The 19,032-nt window shown below is 37.7% G+C and overlaps 1 protein-coding gene across 3 annotated transcripts in view; it reads right to left on the bottom strand.

The window, feature by feature from the left end:
- Positions 1-249: 249 nt before the first annotated feature.
- The window catches only part of KMT5B (lysine methyltransferase 5B), a 45,043-nt gene continuing 26,260 nt past the window's right edge, over positions 250-19,032 (bottom strand). For all 3 annotated transcript variants that reach the window (XM_090032366.1, XM_090032367.1, XM_090032368.1), the window contains 7 exons: positions 10,465-10,630; positions 9,725-9,838; positions 7,295-7,457; positions 6,541-6,560; positions 6,293-6,429; positions 4,266-4,462; positions 250-2,933 (listed from right to left, as the gene is read on the bottom strand). In XM_090032366.1, the coding sequence (XP_089888492.1) occupies positions 1,465-2,933; positions 4,266-4,462; positions 6,293-6,429; positions 6,541-6,560; positions 7,295-7,457; positions 9,725-9,838; positions 10,465-10,630 (2,266 nt within the window). In that variant the 3' untranslated portion in view covers positions 250-1,464. The remainder of the gene's footprint in view (positions 2,934-4,265; positions 4,463-6,292; positions 6,430-6,540; positions 6,561-7,294; positions 7,458-9,724; positions 9,839-10,464; positions 10,631-19,032) is intronic.

The raw sequence follows: 19,032 nt of genomic DNA, 5'->3' as shown, positions 1-19,032 counted from the left end.
CAGAGAAATTTGCCACAAACTGAGAAGAGACCTACCTGTTAAAATAAGTGGCTTATCTGCTAAACTTTAATAAATAAACTAAAAGAAAAAAAATATTTCCAACCTACTCCTGTCCCTAGCACATTTATTAAAACAAAAACAAACCAGTCCTGAAGCTCTTCACTGACGATGCTTTGTTGTTGAACATGTCCTGCAGACTCTGAAATCCTGAATATATAACTAAATAAAAGCACAAAACTCCCACCGATACAGAGTTTAAAACTAGGTTTATAATTTCCTATTTTATTGGCATGAATGTATTTCTAAACTTAAAAACCCTTCTGGTAAGTTATCTCAATTTCTTATGACAAAATTTCTCACAACACACAAATATTTACAACATATACATATTTTTTCAGTCCTTTACACTGGATCTCAGAAGACAAACATTTTTATAGGTTACCACAGAACAAAAGCTGTGACTTAGATTTTTTTTTAATTTCATAAAACTATCATAAGTTAAAGTGAATAGATTTCTTTAAATTCCTTGTAGCATTTTACAAGTGCAACAGAAAACTATGTAGAACCAATTCAGGATAGCTGCAGTTCATTGGATAAATGTTGCCTGTTGTAATCACATTGTTTCACAGCAAATTCTTGAAAAAATAAGCACCAATCATTCTTGCAAAGAACAATTTTATCTAAAAGTATTGAAAAGTGTTAAATACAAGGTGTTTAATTTACATAACAAGCAATAAATACACCATATCCAAACTTGTATTCTGCATACTGCTACCCTGGTACATATAATGTACTAGAAAGTCAGCAAACTGTCAACACCTTTTAATTTTTTTTTTTTTTTTTTTTTTTTTAAAGAAATCAATTTGACTTCCAACCAACGGTTTGCTACTATAACAAAGGCCACAAACAGTACGTCTGGGACAGCATACAGTGTTAAAACTGACAAACTCCAAGAGGGGAAAAAACATCTAGCAAATAAATTGAATAGCTGTAGATCATTGCTGGTGATATTAACATATACTAGAAAACCTTAATATGCTGCTACTATGATTTTTTTTTAATTATTGTTTAGTCAGATATTGTAAGAGCAAACAAATGCTCTTAACAGGTTAAAAATAATTGTGTAGCCACATTATTCTGTTCTCATTGTCCTGCATGGAAAGTTTTGATGTCACTTTTTAAATTTTGCTTGAGCCTTTATTTTACAACAGAGCATTACCTCTTACTCTAACTCAGAATTGCACATAAGAAGGCTATTAAAAAGTACAATAAAAATCTGCACAAATCAGACTTAAGAAGAGTCAGTATGCTGTACACTTTCTACAATATTATGTTGATAAGTGACTAAACAATAAAGAAGTGCTGCCACTAAAATTTTCAGAAAGTTCTTCAGTTGAGGAATAATTGAATGGAATTATTTTTTGTTTAAAAATGGACATCCTGGTCAGTTTAAGACCTGTGAGCTTATGCATTTAGCCTCAATGACTGATCTTCTCTCCTTCTGGAAGAAATGTCAATGTCTATTGAATCCTTGCCAACTATGAGCCTTAAACGCTTAGCTGGAGGAAGAGGAATAAAATCATCTTCAAATTCATCATCATAGTCATCCTCGTCTTCGTCATCCTCTTCTGAGGAGGATTCATCTGCCGTTTCCTCCTCGTATTGACCATAATCATCCACTTCCATTCTTGACCCCAAGAGAGAGAGTGTATCACTACAACACATGCCATTTTCATGAAGGTCCTCAGAGTATGCCCCTCGGTTCTCATCCTCTCGTTTTAGCTGTATCTTTAATTTTGTTGAACTATTGCCTGATCCTGAGTTAAATCCATTATTTAACTTTGCTACATATAAATTATTATCTTTTTCATGGTCTTTACTTAATTTGATGCTTATCTTTGAAGAATTCATTCCATCATTTTCTTGGTCATTTGCCTTGCTGCTGCTATCATGGCGCCTACGAAGAGTCAGTTTGGGAATCCCAGAACTATTTTCAAGGATTAATTGTGCATCATACCTAGTGATTCGTCTTTTCTTTTTACTTTTTGCAGTTCTAAAGCCATCCTTTGCTTTAAAATTGTCAGATGTAACAGAGCACCCACCAGACCCAGAAATACAGTCTTTATAGCCAACAGGCATGTCCACTACATTACTCCTCTCTCCAGGTTCTGGATGAGAACTGATCAAATCTGGTACTTCATCTTTGCCAGGTATATTGTATGTAAGATCAGTTTCTTCTACTTTTGTAGAGGATTTCATAAGTTTTCCTTGTCGCGATTTCTTTTTGGACATTCCCACATCAGTTTTCTGGCACCTCCCCTCCCCTTTATGTGATGTTCCATGAGCCAGGTCATTTTCATGAATCACATGAGACTGCTGCTCTAAACTATCTGATCGTGTCCCAGTCAAGTTATTTTTATACCCATCTAACATATTTGGTTCAAGCTGTAGGTCAGAGGTCTCCTTCAAATTCATCCTTGTTCTCATTGACCTCCTGGTTATATATGTGCAAGATGATATTTCACCATGCTCATGAGCACCTTTCACAGAATTTAGTTTGTATTCTCTTGCTGCATGTCTTGTTAAACATCCACTAGAGACTGCAACTTTTACTGGTCCCTCAGTTTCTTTATCCTTTCTAATGGGTAAGTTTTTATATAGAACGACTTTAGGCTCCTTGAGAACTAAGTTTCCCATTTCGAGTTTTCTTGAGACATTCTTTTGATCTGGCCTTTTACACTGATTTCTCAACTTTATTTTTGAAAGTAAAGGCTTTGCAGGCTTTTTCAGTCTCTTTGGTACCCTGGAATTATTTATATGAGTTAGTTTAGATGAGGTAGAATTTGATGAAGCTGGAATTCTGGACATCGACTGTCTTGTTAATGCTCTACTCTTGCTGTTCTTTTTTACACCAATTGAAGATTTTCGGTTAGCTGTTGAAATAAAAAAATTGTTAAGACATGTTAATTTAACTTGGCTTTTCACCAGGTACTTCAACCAACTTTATGATCTTGCTTTTCATGGAAATTTGCAGAAGTCATATTTTTGCACTGTGTTACATTATGATTTTTAATCAAATGGAAAAAACTTCTAGCTCACAACTCTGGCCCATATGGTATTGCCTAACAGTGCCCAAAATTACATTTAAACTTCAAGTTTTGGAGAGCCTACACTTAAAGCTTGTTTCTTGGTAATTTGCATGTAGCAACCTTTCCACCTCATCCTGAAATTCTGCTGTACATTTTTCAAGCACAGTTGAGGATCAGAGCTCTGGTCTTCTGCCACAATTGTGCTAGGGAAAGGGATGAGACTATTTTTTCTTCTAATGGTTTGGCTCCTGCTCTCCTTGTCAAGTCCCTTACACAGAAGAGTGCATAGGGAAGCTAATCTGCCCAAGGAGAGCCACATTTCTAAACTACTTTGATGGTGTGCTGCAGAGCTGTTTTTTAAGTTAGCACATTTCCTGCTTTTCCTTTGCATTTTGGCTTTTTTTTTTTTTTAAAACACAGGGAATGGAAATAGTGCCAGCGTGAAATCACAGCAGCAAAGAGAAGCTAGAGAAACCTACTGCATTAAATAGTTTGAAGTCTGCCTTGACAAGGCAAACATCATTAGAGTCATTTATGTCTTGCCTTAAAAGAAAAAGGTAGATATCTCAAAGTTGCATGACTACAAAGCCCACAGTCAATCACTGAATAAAAATCCCTTTGAATTTCTTTTAAGATGACCAGCTGTCAACATTCATTTTGGACTATAACTGAACTGATCAACAACTTCACCTTACTGACAATAGCAAGGACTATAAATGCCTACTTGTTGAACAACTGTCTAAACAAAACAACAACTTCCTTATTTAACATATACCAAGTTTATTTATCTGAATCCCATTTTTCCTATACAACATCAATTCCTTTACCTCCCTGAAGTTTCTTGTTTAGGAATAACCCTTATTTCCTAAATTGCATTTTTTATACGTTTACTCAAATTTCAAACATGTACACCCACTCCAATTTAGACACTTTGTTGGTATTGCTTGGAAACAGGATTCATATGGAAAACATGCAATACAAGGTATGTTTTTCTTTATTTTTTTTCTTCTTTCATTGTTTCTGTATTTTTTGTTAGCAAAAAACTGAACTTACAGTTTCTTGGATGAAATAATAAGTTGTGGGCTGTTCATTATGAGACTCATCAACATTACACATGTTTACAGAGAATTTTCTCATGAAAACAAACCCCATAAAAAACAGCTTCCATTTGCTTACTTGCATGAGCTTTTTCCTGAGTGGTATCTGCATCAGTGTTAGAGCCGACAGATTGGCTGTCTGAGTTTTTGCTGCTGTCACCCAACTTTTTAAGCCTGTTTAAACGTTTATCTGTTTCTCTCAGTCCATATTTGCTATTGATCACAGGAGTAGGTGCTGGCAGGCCCACTCTTGATTTAAAAGCACCAGTTCCACGTCTATAAAAGAGAATATCACATATCAACAATTCTCAGTATAATCGTACAGTTGTTTGATAGTATATACATCATTACAATCAAAGCTATATTCAGACAACCTTCTTAAAACAATTGTATTACCTTAGTTTAAGATTTTGCAGACAGTTCAGGTATTGATAAGGTAGGAGATTTAAATGCGCATTTCATTTCTAATTAGGGATAGAGAAAACTGTCCCTGAATTACTGAAAATTGATTCTTGTCTTTTGCAATTACTTTCCCCTTTTTTGTAAACAGGGGACGAGCTAAAATAAACTTGTCTTGGTCTGGGAGTGTTGGAATAAAGTTGTAACTTTTATGGTCCAATAAATGAGGAATTTTTGCAGGTGGCATCTTCTATTGAACCAACTGCATGTTTTTTTTCCTCCTCTCAGACTTGAAGGAGGCAGCACTATATTCAAAAGCTTGTCTAAGGCTATCCCAACCATGCAGATGGTCCAATAAAAAGATATCACCTACAAAAATTCTTGCCTCTTGTTTTAGTATTATTTTCATAATTCAATTTGCACGGAATGAAAATTCAGTACAATACTTCAAAGGACATCTGATATGAATTCTGTTGCTTAAGACTTCAACAGGAAATTAACCATTATTTCTTCCCATATTTGCCTCATTGTAAGAGTTGCTTACACCAATTACTGGGTTTTTGGTTTAGCAATGTTGGTCTAAGGACATAGGCAGGCAAGGTTCTTTGATTAGATGTGGTATCTTTTATTAAACTAACTGAGTAGTTGGAAAAAAGTTCTTAGCAAACAGAAACTCCCTGTGCCTGAAGAAGGGTGGCTGCGCCCAAAAGCTTGCTAAGAAGTTTTTTCCAACTACTCAGTTGGCCTAATAAAAGATAATCACATCTACTCAAATAACCCTGCCTGCCTAACAACAATTACTGCATTTGCTCCACCCTGCCCACCTCTACATTTAATACCAACAGCCAAAGTAGACAGTAATGGTATAACTACCCTTTTACCTGCATACTTTTCTTTGGATGGATCAAGGTTTAACTAATTTATTATCAACCCTGTACTCATGGGCCAGCATCTCTTTACTTCCCCAAGGAAAATGGAAACAGATGAAGATTCATCAAGTCTTAAGACTTCCTCTTCTCTTTTCAGTTCTAAGTCACCACAACTATTTGTGCAGTGGAAGACAGATTCCTGGTACCTTTAATTGCTCAGAGGGGTTGGTTTTCAAAGTAAAAAGGACAACCTATTTGAGGTTCTAGTGTACTAAAGGAAAAAAAAATCCTTGAAACATACAGTTAGAATGGAAGAGAGATGATGAGACCAATATAAAACCTCTCGTACACTGCACTGCTGACCACCATGCCAACCCAACTTTCCCCGAAAATTAACAAGTAGTAGTTTGATATGAATTATGCAGTGGCTTTTTTTTTTTTCCTTTTAAGTTCTGCAAATTATTGGGAGGCAGACGGAGGCATCAGGCTGTACCTAGACGAAAGGGTAACTGGCTCTACCTCAGGGAGGAATTGCGCCTCAAAAATTACATCTCTATTCCCTGCTTTTGAAAACACCTGGGGGCCTCTTCTTCCATTCTTTGCCCCCCCACTTACCCTTGCATATCTTTGTATTTTATAAAAATCTGATGTCTACATTGTTCTAACTTAGCAAAATATAGACGATTTCAAAAATCCTTTAAAAAAATGCAAAAAAAAAAAAATGTGATTATTATTATGATGTTATCTACAATTCCTGGACAGCCAAAGAAACTGAACCTGCAGCTTTGCAATATATCACATCATCATCCAATATACCATGTCTTTCAATAGCACAAACCTTTCACACGTGTAACATTCGCAGTATTCATTATTCTCTCCAAAGAAGCCATCCCCATAGTAACAAGAGATTTCTTCTCCAGGTTCAATATCTCTTAGAGCTTTCACACATGCTGTATCACGGCCAGTTGATACAAACTGAAACAAAAGTAGTAATCACTAATATTAGCTAGCATTTGTGAATAAAACAAGTTGACATTTTGGTGGGGAGGGTATTCTGTATGTGTGTGGGGGGGTTTTAATGCTTACCTTACAGTTAGGTCTGCAATCTGAAAAAGGTCCAAAAGATAAAGTCAATTAACTGTTGATAAGACCTGAAACATGAATAGTTATAGACATCTAAAGTAAGGTTTCACTCTGACTTCAATAGCTGCTAGAATCTCAACTAAAATACTCAAGGGCATTATATTAAACAAGAATTTTCTGCATCAAGAGGGGTCATCTTGAAACATTTTAACAAATCTCAGTTTCTCAGTTTTGTTTCTGTAACACATTCTATCATTTTTCCTTTAAAAAATGACAAGCCAAGGAAAGTTTTGCTTTTTCCCCTGTAGGTACAAAACGCAACAGAATCAGTGAAGTTTGTCTGTCTAAGCAATGAACAAGGAACACTGCAAGTAGTTCACTTAGGAACAATGTTCCTTACAGCCTAGAGCTCAGGCCAGGGGAAATTTTTGTACAAGTGTCATGTAGTAGGGCCCAAATCTGCTGTTTTACTGATTCTCAGATCATTTTCTTGTCCATGTTTGAAAGGAGAAGACAGCCCTCCTCACAGCTTCTAATTAGCTTCCCAGTGCACAGCCCAGCAGCTCTGACCTGGAAACTGACCAAGATTTAAGCCCTAAAACCAATACGGTACTTCAGATCATGCTAATTATATTTAAGATCCAAAATTCAGAATGAATCTAAACAACATTGCTACTTTGAGGCATCCCTTACACGCAAGAGAATTTTAAACAGAATTGCTTCTATTACCTGATGCTTTTTAAGGCTTGTTACTTACCATGGTTGATAAATGCAGCAGGACCAAGCCATAGCTGAGCACAGTTTTTCCGTGTAGAATACATGACGCTGAAGTCATTCTCTCCATGTCGGAGCAACATGTTTTCTTCCATTTCTGACAGTTCGGCAATACAGCCCACTAATAATTCTATCTTGTCATTTCGCTTCCTAAATGTTAAAAGATAAAGATAAGTATTCTAAAAATGAAAAAATATTGCAAATAAACAGCTTTCTTGCCAAAAAATAAAATTTCTGCACAATGAGAAATGCTAAAAGACCATGAAGTCTTAAATCAACTAAAAGAAAGCACTAACAGCATTAAAAATTAAAATTGTAATTATTTAAGATAGACCAAACTTGTGTCAAAGAATTTAGCCTAGATGCCTGTGTACCTCCTATGAAAGCTGCTCCCTTACACATTATTAATGTGTAAAAGCTGACTTTATTAAAGTCAGCTTTTCCATGACAAAAGCCTGGAGTTTTCAATTCAAGCCCTACAACTGAAATCACAAGAAAGCATTTAAAAATATATTAGTAAAGCTGTAATGTTGAAGACAACCATGGAATCTGTTAATTTTGGAACTTTCTCTGCATGTACTTAAGTTACATGCATTTTAGTTCACTTTTAAAAGGTTACACTCCTAAACACCTAATAAGGTGCTTAGCTTTTGCTGAACGGGGGGGGATTTAAGTGCCTTGTTCAGCAAGGGCATCTAGGTCCTTATTTTGGATCCTCAGAATATTTTAAATGCACAGAGCTGTGTGTGCGTTTCTGTCTAAACTTACGTGCTTGTTATTCTGAACACACACGTGTGTAATTGACAGAAGACAGCTTTAGGCTACCACAGGAAAGGTTTGGGTGTCAAAGCATGGAGTAGAGTTATGGGAAAAGATCCCTTGTCAGGTTAAAGAAAGGACGCACTGAACCCACTACACTATTTTGGACACAGAAAAATGGTTTCTAAACTCTTTCCTGAGGTCAAAAGCAGCAGCAGCAAAATGGTCGAGTGTTGGAGCTTCCACAGCCATCAAAGGACAAGGATGCCAATGACAAAGTTTCATGTGTTTCTATCTTCCTACCCAACACTGAAGAGCTACTACACAGAGATATACTGGAAGCTGAGGTCCCATTATCTCCCCACTTTAATGATATCATGTAGAAATGGGGAAACCTATCAGTTCTGTGCTTCTTCTCCTTCATCCACTTCTTACTCTGGCTAGAACAATCACAGCTTCCTGCATTTGGAGTTGAGTTGGGAGTCTTGTGCCTGTTTAGGACACAGCACAAAGAAGCTTTCCTTTGATTCACATGGGAAGAATGCCAATACCATCTCTGTACCCCTGTGATAAGTAGATCTTCAGAGATAAGGCTCTTTGAAAGAGCAGCATGCTCAAATGACTGGAATGAAACCCAGAACCTTCAAGTATCAGACCCCAAACTCTCACAGGTTTAATGGGTGGCCCTTGGGTTTTCACCTAGCCACTGCTCCCCTTCCCCTCCTGCACCCTACAGCTCCAGCTGCAATAGCAGCCAGTCTTCAGGTTCCCCCCTCCCTGCTCTAGCTGCCACTCCCTGCCTTCACCCCAAAAGACAAGGCAGCGTGGCAGTATGGGGAGCTGAAGGTGAGTCTGAGGCCATGTGGGCCATCAGATGCCTTTAAAATAGCAAATCCCAATGCCTTTATGCCTACCATAGCTGTTCTACAAACCCTCAATTACTAGTTTCCTTTAAATGTAGGCATGCCAGGTCTGTAACAAGACTTCATCAGGGTTTCAATCCTATTATGCTAGACATTCCCATTGGCAAGCTGTTCTTTTGAGTGGAGTTTCAGATTTTCTCGAATTACATTCTGTCAATCTGAATCTGACTCCACATACACAAGACACAGCCAGTCTAGAAACCAAGGCTGTGAAGCAAAGAAGTGTCCCAAAGTAGACACTGCTTAGCACTTTAACAGTCTTGGGTCTGAAATCTTGTTCTATAGTGAGTAGAGATTTAAAGCAAGTCTCCTGCTGTTTACACATTTGGGTGATGTCTGTAATGACTACCCAAGAAAACTCCCAAAGACATGGAAAATGAGTTAAAAACCCACCACACAATATACAACAAAGAAAGACACCAAGGACCTTGGCAGTCACGAGGAACTGGAGGGTGGTCATGGTTGCCTACCTTTCCCTTGCTCCTATGTAAGATGAGGATGGGTGCAAGTATTTGGAATTTATTATGCAACAACTGACTGGTCACACACAGACACACACGAATGCGTGCACCCACCCTGAAACATCAATTACAAACCTCAATTTACCAATCTTCAGTTGCCTGCAATTTTAATTCTATAGTTGTTGCATTTACAAAGAATTTTATCACCCTCCTCCCCCTTTAAAAAAAATAATAATTAGGTACGATTTTCCTAATTGCTAATCACAATACTTGCCACTCTTTTGTTGCAACAATCTTGGCTCCATTTTGCTCTGAAGAATATCGATTGCAAGGTAAGATCTCAAATCCACTGTCAGTTGCAAACATTCGTAAATAAATAAATACCTGCAATGGGGGGGGTGGGAGAGAGCAAACGCAAACAAAAACAGAAACAAAAAAACTCTGCTGTATTAAAAGTGGAAGAAAAGTCACAAAAATTTCTTCCACAAAATGTTGAAAGTTGATTACTTAAAAAAACCCACCATTATTAGATTCATCTTTGAAATCAATATTGCTTTACTATATTTAGTGCATTTAAATTTGTGGACATTCAAGAAAATATTTTAACTGTACATATTACCCTAGAGTCTTATTTTGTCCTTCAAAACCACTTGATAGTTTACTTTGATAACCCACCATGGTCCTGATTAACTCAATGTCAAAGGATACCTCATGTGACACAACAGTCAAGCTAAGAAGACAGTAAGCGGTGGTTTAATCTCTCATTGAACTTATTAGGAAGTTCTTTTGGGAGTTAAGAGGATCTTATGATTACATGTATTTTTTGAGAACACTCTTGCATCGTTTCTTTAAGGAAAAGTTCTCTACTCCTCTTTAATTGACATTAAGCCCCAAGGGAAGAGAAAAGACCAGTTATACTAGATTCAGTGACTGCTCTATCCGTTCTACAGTAAGTTGTGAAAAAACATACGAACAATCTGAAAGTGTGCATTAATTATAAATACACCTACATGTTCTTTGAACAACCTTTCCTGCATTTTGTTCTTGTTAAGAAAATAGTGCCGGGCCCAGTCACCTGACGTCAAGGACTTGAAGGCTTTTTCTAAGTGCTCATCTTTCTTAAAACGTTCGATCACCTCCTTCAATTCCTCCTGCCTTCCTTTTATGGGTCGAAACCTGAAATAAAAATAAAACCATTCCAGTCAACTGTTATTCATCCTTATTTAAAACTTTCACATAAAGCTTTTCCCCACTGGTGGCAAGGATTATTCACCTCTGAGCATCAAGGAACTAACATCAGGTAGACCTAGTTAGAGCCCTCATTTCTAGCACTAAAGCAAATCTGAAACTTTAAAGAACATTTAATCTAATGAAAACTATATTTTAGCTATATAGTAGGTCTCAGATAAGACCAAGGCCCAATAATGCAGAATGATGGTTTACTTTCTGCTGCATGACATTCAGGGAGATGAGATGACACAGAAAAGTAAGAATTTTCCATATCCTTCCCTTGCTAGTCATTTCACAACGGACTAGTACCGCTGCAACTAAACTGGATCAGGCATCATTATTCTACCCTATAACACTAAAATTGGAGAGCTACTGTTATTAGGCTGAAATGTTTAAAAAATAAAAACAACAACAAAAACTCGTCTTCAGATCAACAGCTATAAAAAACAGAGTAGAAACAGAACTTAAGAAACACAGCTCATATGAATCAAAAGACTCATGGAAGAGCAGAACTACATCAGTGTCTGATTCTAGGCTGTAGACTGCTTCAACAAAAGCTTTCAGTGTTTGCTTTAAAGATTTAAAAACCCCCACAACCTGCAGGATACTGACAAGTCTATCATAATTCCCTATAACTTATCTTGCTACGAAATATGGGGAAAATAAGCATTCCTAGTGGTTTCCAGCCATTTATCAGTACCCTCAGAGAGGGCAATACTGTATATTTCTATGGTTCACCAACTCTACATTTGCATCCGTATGAAGAATGCATTCCACAGTTTTAAAATTTATCCATGAAAGCAAACTAGTCTGACAGAAAAACCTCTCTCCAAAAAACCAAAACAAAACATGACTAATGAAAATAGGATTACTGAACAATTATTGAAATGTGAACCCCCTCCAAAACCCAACCAAAAAACCCCCAAAACTTTTTATGCATCTCTTTGCCATTAAGGCGGCTTACAGACTTAAAGCCACAACCCACCCCCAAAACAGTACTTTACTTTCAGCTGTGCACCCCTGCTCCCAGCATGGCACATGCCCAGAAGAGGCACTACATCAGTTTGACCCAGCTCACTCAATGTCTGTATAGCTCACATGCTTTGGCGGGGGGCTTTTTGGTGTTTGCCAATAGCTGATTGAATCGGTTACTAGATAAAAGCGCCACAATGCCTCGCTTGAAATGTGCAGTCTATACAGATGTTGCAGGCACCAAGTTAAACTGATGCAATGCCTCTTCTGTTAAAGTGCTTGTTTTGTTGTTTTTTTAAAAGTCTGTCAGCAGCCTAAAAAGCCTACCTGTTTAAACAAGACATTACCATGTTGTTTAAGAAAGGAAGACATTCCCTACATGCTTACAAATTTCACGTATTTTCTTGAAGCTTGCAGTTGTTTCAGTATCTCCATTAGAGTTTTATCATACTGATTTTAATGTTGTTTTATTACTTATTCAGAACACGTACTTAGAGAAAAGTATGACTTTTGAAGGAAATTTAAGTTCAAGCAGTTTGGTTGATCTCTCATCCCATTAATTTTTTTCTGAAATGGGTTACTGAATCATTCACATGCTCATTTTGTTAACATTTCAAATGTTTTCAGTGATGCATGTTCAGATACAGCAAAGCTTGAGTTCATTTTATTTGTTACTCATCTCAGAGAACACCACAAGTTAAAGACTCTGAATGCTCTCTTTAGGATGAGGACAACAAAAAGTTTAATCAAATCTAACAAAAGATAAATTGGACTGTTTCCTGCCTCAGGAAAATACTGTAATCTTTATGCCCTTGATACAAGTGGGAGGCAGAAGAATGGCTGCATAATAGTAATGCTGCTACTGATGGCAGTGGAAACAGCTAAAGATCCATGGTTCTACCTTTATACTAGCATGTCATTCATCACTGGGTCCATTTGGTATGCTCTCCTGGAACACACTCAGTCATTCTGTAGATCATTCACATATTGCCAAAAGACTGGTACAGCAGCCAGTAGAACTTCAAGCAAAGAACCTTGCAAATGTACCTTTATAAGAAGTGACAAGATCACTGATAGACTTTTTATTAGCTAGAACAAAATTTAACAAGGTGGCAAGATTTGGTTCAAGACTACAGGTGTTCACTAGTAAGATTACAACCATTTGCTGTTGATATTTTTGGTTTAAGCCAGACAGCTGGAAATGGAACTCTCCATTAACAAAATAGCCCTAAATAAGGGAGAGAAAGAGCTGGGTCTTGAACATGCTCTGGAAAGAAGATTCAGCTTGGAAATAAAAGTATATGAATTACCAAGGTTACATTTCTGTTCATTCTGTAACACATTTTAAGTAGACATGTTAAGGGCAATCCCTTCTTTTTTGGGGTGCTGGAAGGAAGGTAGTATCTAGATTTAATAAACTATATGAAATGGACTGTTCTTAAGATACAAATGTCAGAATATTCCAGTGGTGGAACCTAAGTTGAAGTGGTCACTAACATTAAAATTGGGACGTCTTTGCTCCGATTTTCAGGTTCACCTTTCTTTTCTTCATTTCTTTAGAAAGCAGCAAGATAAGTTTAATTGGCCAGAAGTAAAAAGTACATCAAACGACCATATAACAGGACTAGTATAGGCAAACAGCTTGCATACACTTATTTGCAACCAACATGATAGTATCTTTCTTGGTTTGCCCTCTACAACTACTCCTGCTGAACTGACTAAATTATAAGCAATACTTAGAATTTATTTTGAACAAAACATGTCCCCTCACACCTGTAAGACTGACGACAGAAGTGAAAAACGAGTACTTAACCCACTCTAGTAAAGATCAATTACAAAAGCATCATGCAGGAGTCTCATTCTTAGGTCTCCCGACTCCAGCATGAGTGCCAAGGGCTGTACCAATCTTTTGGCAGTACCTGAACAATCTAAAGAGTGACTGAATCCTGTTCAAAGACAGCATACAAAATGGTGACTGCTGAATGAAATGCTGCATACAGGCATTAAATGGTCTGTATCCACTGCCATCAGTAGTGGCAGTGCTGGCATACAACCCTTCCTCTTCTTCTACATGTATCAAAGGCACAGTGATTACAGTGTTTTCCTTGGTTCTTAAAGTTTTAGTTCTCAGAGGCACTTTTTAGACAATTTTGAAGACTATACTCTACTGATACTGCTTCACCCAAGAGGTCTCAGAACATTCCAGTCAGTTATTCTGAAAACAGGAAACAGAGTCTTTCAAACCCCAGCTAGACACAAAAAGTTAAATGTATTCATTTTTATTAAATTTATTTAAAAATACCAAAGAAGTAAACCAGATAAAAATGGAGGCCGGAGTGTCTATAAAGCCAATGCCAAAGATCAGTGTCAGTATTAACAACTCCCAAATTCAGAGGAGAGGTGGAGGGACAGGTGACCAAGAAGCCTGCACACTATCTTCAAAAGTAGTAACATTACAGTGTAAGCACGTTTCCCATTTTCTAAAAGGGGCCAGGAGTGCCAGATTGTCACTCTTAAGAATAAGTTTGAAGGAAGCCCCAATAATATACTATTTTAACACCGTCAACAAGAAACATTTAATAAATGAAAATTCAATTAGGACCCTCACCCCCACCCCTCCCAACACACAGAGTAAAAACTGGCTTGCAGCAATAAGAAGTATACCAAAATAACAAATTACTGGCAAACAAATTTTGTCTCTTCCTACTTCAGAAACAAACTGACAGGGTATGACCTTGGGCAAAGGTCATATCAGAGCAAAAAGAGTTACTGAAAGAATCTGTAGGCTGACTTTAACTGCTCCTTTACACATGTCCATGACTGAAAGCTAAATTTCATAATAGGCTATGGGAAGTATCCTCTAAGACTGAATGAATCATGGAGCTATCTTCAAAACACTTAAGAGTTAAGATTATTTTGAATAGTCTTCAATTGTTTTCTATGTTTTGGGTACAGCTCAGTACCTTTCAATACTAAATATGAAGTGTCAAGCCCAGCTTAATATCTAACACATGATAAGAAATATAAAAGATCCTTTCGGATGAAACTTGGGTTTAGTAGGAATATACTTTCCTGTACATGTAAATCTACTCCATCTACAGGTGAAATGGAAGTCTTGTTGCTCCCTCAATCAGGATGATGACAAAAATTTGTGTTTAGAAGGAATGGATTGATATTTCCCAAATCACAAGCAGCAGAGAAATATTTCCACTGAAGCATAAACACTGAAATTTTCCTAGCTGGCTGGCAGCAGCATATAAATAAACTAAGTTGAGATAGCTGGTTTATCCAGAAGTCTTGAAAAGAAAAAAAGATTAAAAAAAACCTCCACAAAACCAGAACCCCAAAAAAATTCTGAAAGAATTGAAATTGAAATTGACACAATCAAGTGTCAAACAGTGTGTAGACTTGCAAAAAATCAAACTGGGAACAGAGCTCTTGAGTTGCTGTACTCCTGGTAAAATCACAATGTGTAGATAAACCGTGCATGTAAAGTACTCCTACTGTTTAAGGCTCTAAAGCTATGCACAATGGTTTCCTGCAGCATTTGAAACATTTCTAATCAAAACACTATACTAGAAAAGGCATTGTTAGGAAGGTGACAAAACCCAGGTGACAGTAAACAATAGATGTCTGGGAATAGGATGAGGGACACTGAACCCAGCAACGTCCTCTCGTTACATTCAGATGTTCGGCATGTTTATTACCCATGTCGAATCCTGACAATTAGAAATTTATTAAACAGCTAGGAGTCTCAAAATCCAAAATGCTCATGAAGGCACTGACCAAACTCAGATGTGTGCTTTCGCAGCATACCATATGGCAGGGGTGTCAAACTTACTTTGCAGCCTAGAATGGTCCAAATTACAGGGCTCTGTGGACCGGATACAGCCCACAGCACATGGCAGCATGCCACTCTAGCACAAGGCAGGTAGCACAGCTCTGGCTGTCACTGCACACCACATGACCAAGCTGAAGTTGCCGTCACAGCTCTAGCTCTGGCACAGGGCAGCAGCTTCAGCATAGGGCAGTGATGGGGCTGACAGTCAGGAGCTGGGGCCATGGCACTGACAACAGACAAAGCAGCTGGAGGGCAACCAGGGTTGTATCCACTCTCATGTGCCCTCCTGTTACCAACAGTCATGTTCACTGTGGCCTAAGGGATCTGGATACTGCAGTAGCCACCACTGCCAACCTCAGGTGGCCTGCTGGTTGCCTAGCAGGCTGAATCGAGCAGCTCTATAGGCCAGATCTGGCCTGCAGACTATAGTTTCAACACCCCAGCCATATGGTGTTGGCCAAACTCAAAGCACTGATGCCTCGATATACCAGATTACCCAAAAAGCCTATTCTTCCTTAAAAGAGCTTGTGGGATTGTTGTCCTTGGTTAAAGCTCTCCACATCCTACAAAAATGTTTTACTTGGTTCTGATTGTGTGCAGTTTGCATTGTGGCACTTCATTCTGGGAGGCCAGTATCAGACAGTACATAACCACCATAGCTCTGGCATGGCAGGGATTCATCACTGGTTCTCACAAAGAACCCAACTTGTGCATTGGAAATAGCAGGCAGACATTTCCTCTATAATATCACAAGACTTTACAAGTCTGAAAAGAAAGTCACTAGTAAACACACATGAAAATACAAGTAAAAAGAAGAGACCGTCAGGGTCAACAAGGGACTTGCTCAAAGAAGGAAAATAGGAAAAAGGGAAAAAAAAGGAGATAGACAGCCTCCAAACTAAGGATGCACTTAGAATATGAGCTGTGTCAAATGGAGCTTCTGGACAGCTCATGGCAGGTACCATATTTGCTGGCTTTGGCCAGAAAGAAACTAAACATATCATTCTGAACACATGGAAGTATTTAGTGTTGAAGTCTGGTCATTAAGATAGTCCTTCTGAGTGCTAACAAGAGCATCAGAGCCAAAAATCTCACGAAACAGGAGTTTTCCATATACCTCATAGTGGAGTTATGGAAACCAAGAGCAAAACTTCTGCCTTAATAGTATCTTTGCAGAAAACCACTTCATTTTGATAAGCAGGAGAGTACAGATCTTTTAAAATTTCCCTGTAAAGTACTTTATTGAGGCAACAAGATAATACTGTACTTGAGGATGCTGGAATTTGATGGTCAACTAGATGATGGTCTGTCCCAGTTTGGTGCTTGTAACTGAGAAGGTCCTATTTCAGTGATTCTCAACCATGATGCTGTGGCACCTGAGGGTGCCTTAAGATCCTGTCAAGCATGCCATGGGGTGCTACATGATGTTCACTGTTAGGTGTGCAAGTATGCTTCACAAGAGAATCCAAATAGGAATCCATAGCATCAAAAACATTCTGACCAGTTGTGGTCTGAGTTGTTAACAATGGAAGAAATGCTCTTAGTTTTCTGTAGTCAAAAGACAAGTGAAAAATAAGAGCTGGCATTTCCTGAGGCATACCTTAAGTCTAAAAAGGTTGAGAACCAATGCTCTATTTAGCAAGGCTGTCAAGGAGAAGCAAAGTTCTCTCTCTCAAGTTTCTCTTACCTCAGGGTTACTTAAAGAATCTTGAAACTCCAAGTTATAAAGCCAAGGATCAGTGAGATTCTTGCCTCTAAAGGAAGTTAAAGGAAAGGTTCTGGTAAGTTCAGGAGGACAGTACCTTGATTAACTTTAGGTCACTGACAGCAGTGAGTTTGAACAAACAGCAACATGATCCGGCAAGAGATACAGCATGGACCTCCACAAAGTACGCACATCTATCATGCTGCACTAGTGAAGGATGAAGAGAACAAAGTTTGAAGTGACCAAAAACTGCGTCCCAATGCCATTTATTTAAGAGTTTACTCACTTCAGTGGATGTGAAAACAAAGCATTATGCTGTGTCTAACACTATAGCATTAGTACAACAGTTAATGCTATAGGGCTATGGTGCAGCGGGATAAATTGAAAGGTTCCATTTATAATCAATTTGGAAAGTCTAAGTTTTTATTTTAATACATATGCAACACTTTTTGCTATCAGACATGGTCTTTGTACATGGAAATTCCTTAAATTTTCCAGAACAAAAGTTATTTGTATAAAAAAAAAATCAGACAATTTTTAAATCAAATCTGCTTTTGCACTTCATCTCCAAATGTCATTAACAAAGAAGAATCAACTTCTCATATTGCAGGTGAAAAGAAAAACTACATCATCTCTAAAAATCAAGGGAGACCTTGTGGGATAGCAGCTCACTAATTTAGTCTACTTCAGTTCAAGAATTTTAAATGCAAACTATAAATTATATCTGTATAGATGAATTATTTACATCTAAAACTGAAGTGGAAGGGGGATGGGGGTACTCAGCCACAATTTCATTGTTGTCAGTAAAACTTAACAAATAAATGCTTTTCATTTTTGGATAAAGGTAGTCAGAGATTTATTTATTTTTATTTATTTATTTTTTTTACCAAACTTCCCATCCCACTTCATATTGCCAGTCTGTCAGTTAATGTTATTACTGGATGTACTGCAGTCCATGTACTATGAAGAGGTTTTATGAAGTTTTAATACTCCAGCTGCATTTCAGCTGAATGATATGATAGAACAAACATAATAATAATAATAATAAAAAAATTCAGCAGCATGTTTTACTGAACTCTGATACAAAATGGTTAAATCCAAAATCACCGTGATATTTGGCAGGGGGTTAGGGGGAAGTGAGAAAGAATTGAGAGGACCGTGGTTAAGTAAAAATGGCAAGATCAATCCAAATTTAAGAGAGAGAGATTAGAGAACATACAGTTTTTAAACCAGTGACTTTCAAAATTAAGTGAATGTTCCATATTTGTAAGAATCTGGGTCTCAAGAAGGTAAATAAACTCCAGATGAAAACAAATGTGCTGTTAAAGATGCTATTTACTTGAATTAAACACATATTCTACAGGGAGGCCCTGTGGGAACAAGACACGAGAAGAGGTATACCTGCTTACAAGGCTATATTATCATTTAGCCTTAGATTATTTACCCTCATTTAGCAGGGTTTGGCAGTTTTGAGCATACACACAAATCTTTCAAACCCCAAGATCCCTTAGTCAAGAGCTTAAACACCCCAGCCTTCCAATAGTCCCTGGAAGGCCACTACTTCTAGAAGCCGAATTTAGAAATGGGCTCAGAAATGGAGGGGAATTCTGTACAACTCTGGAGGCAATACAGCTGGAAAACAGTATTTATTTATTTCTTTGTGGCACTGCCTCTACAACTCTCCATGAGGAAGCAGACAGACATGCTCTGCCAGGTTAAACAATGATCAAAAGTCTGCTTTTGAAACTCATTCTTCATGCAATGTGCAATGTTTATATCAGCCCTACAGATTTCCAGCACAGCTCACTGTGGACACATTATTTTGAAAGC

This window comes from Crocodylus siamensis, chromosome 2 (assembly GCF_052110815.1).
Source record: "Crocodylus siamensis isolate JL-2025a chromosome 2, ASM5211081v1, whole genome shotgun sequence".
Taxonomy (NCBI): Eukaryota; Metazoa; Chordata; order Crocodylia; family Crocodylidae; genus Crocodylus; species Crocodylus siamensis.
This window is presented reverse-complemented; position numbering and strand designations above follow the sequence as displayed.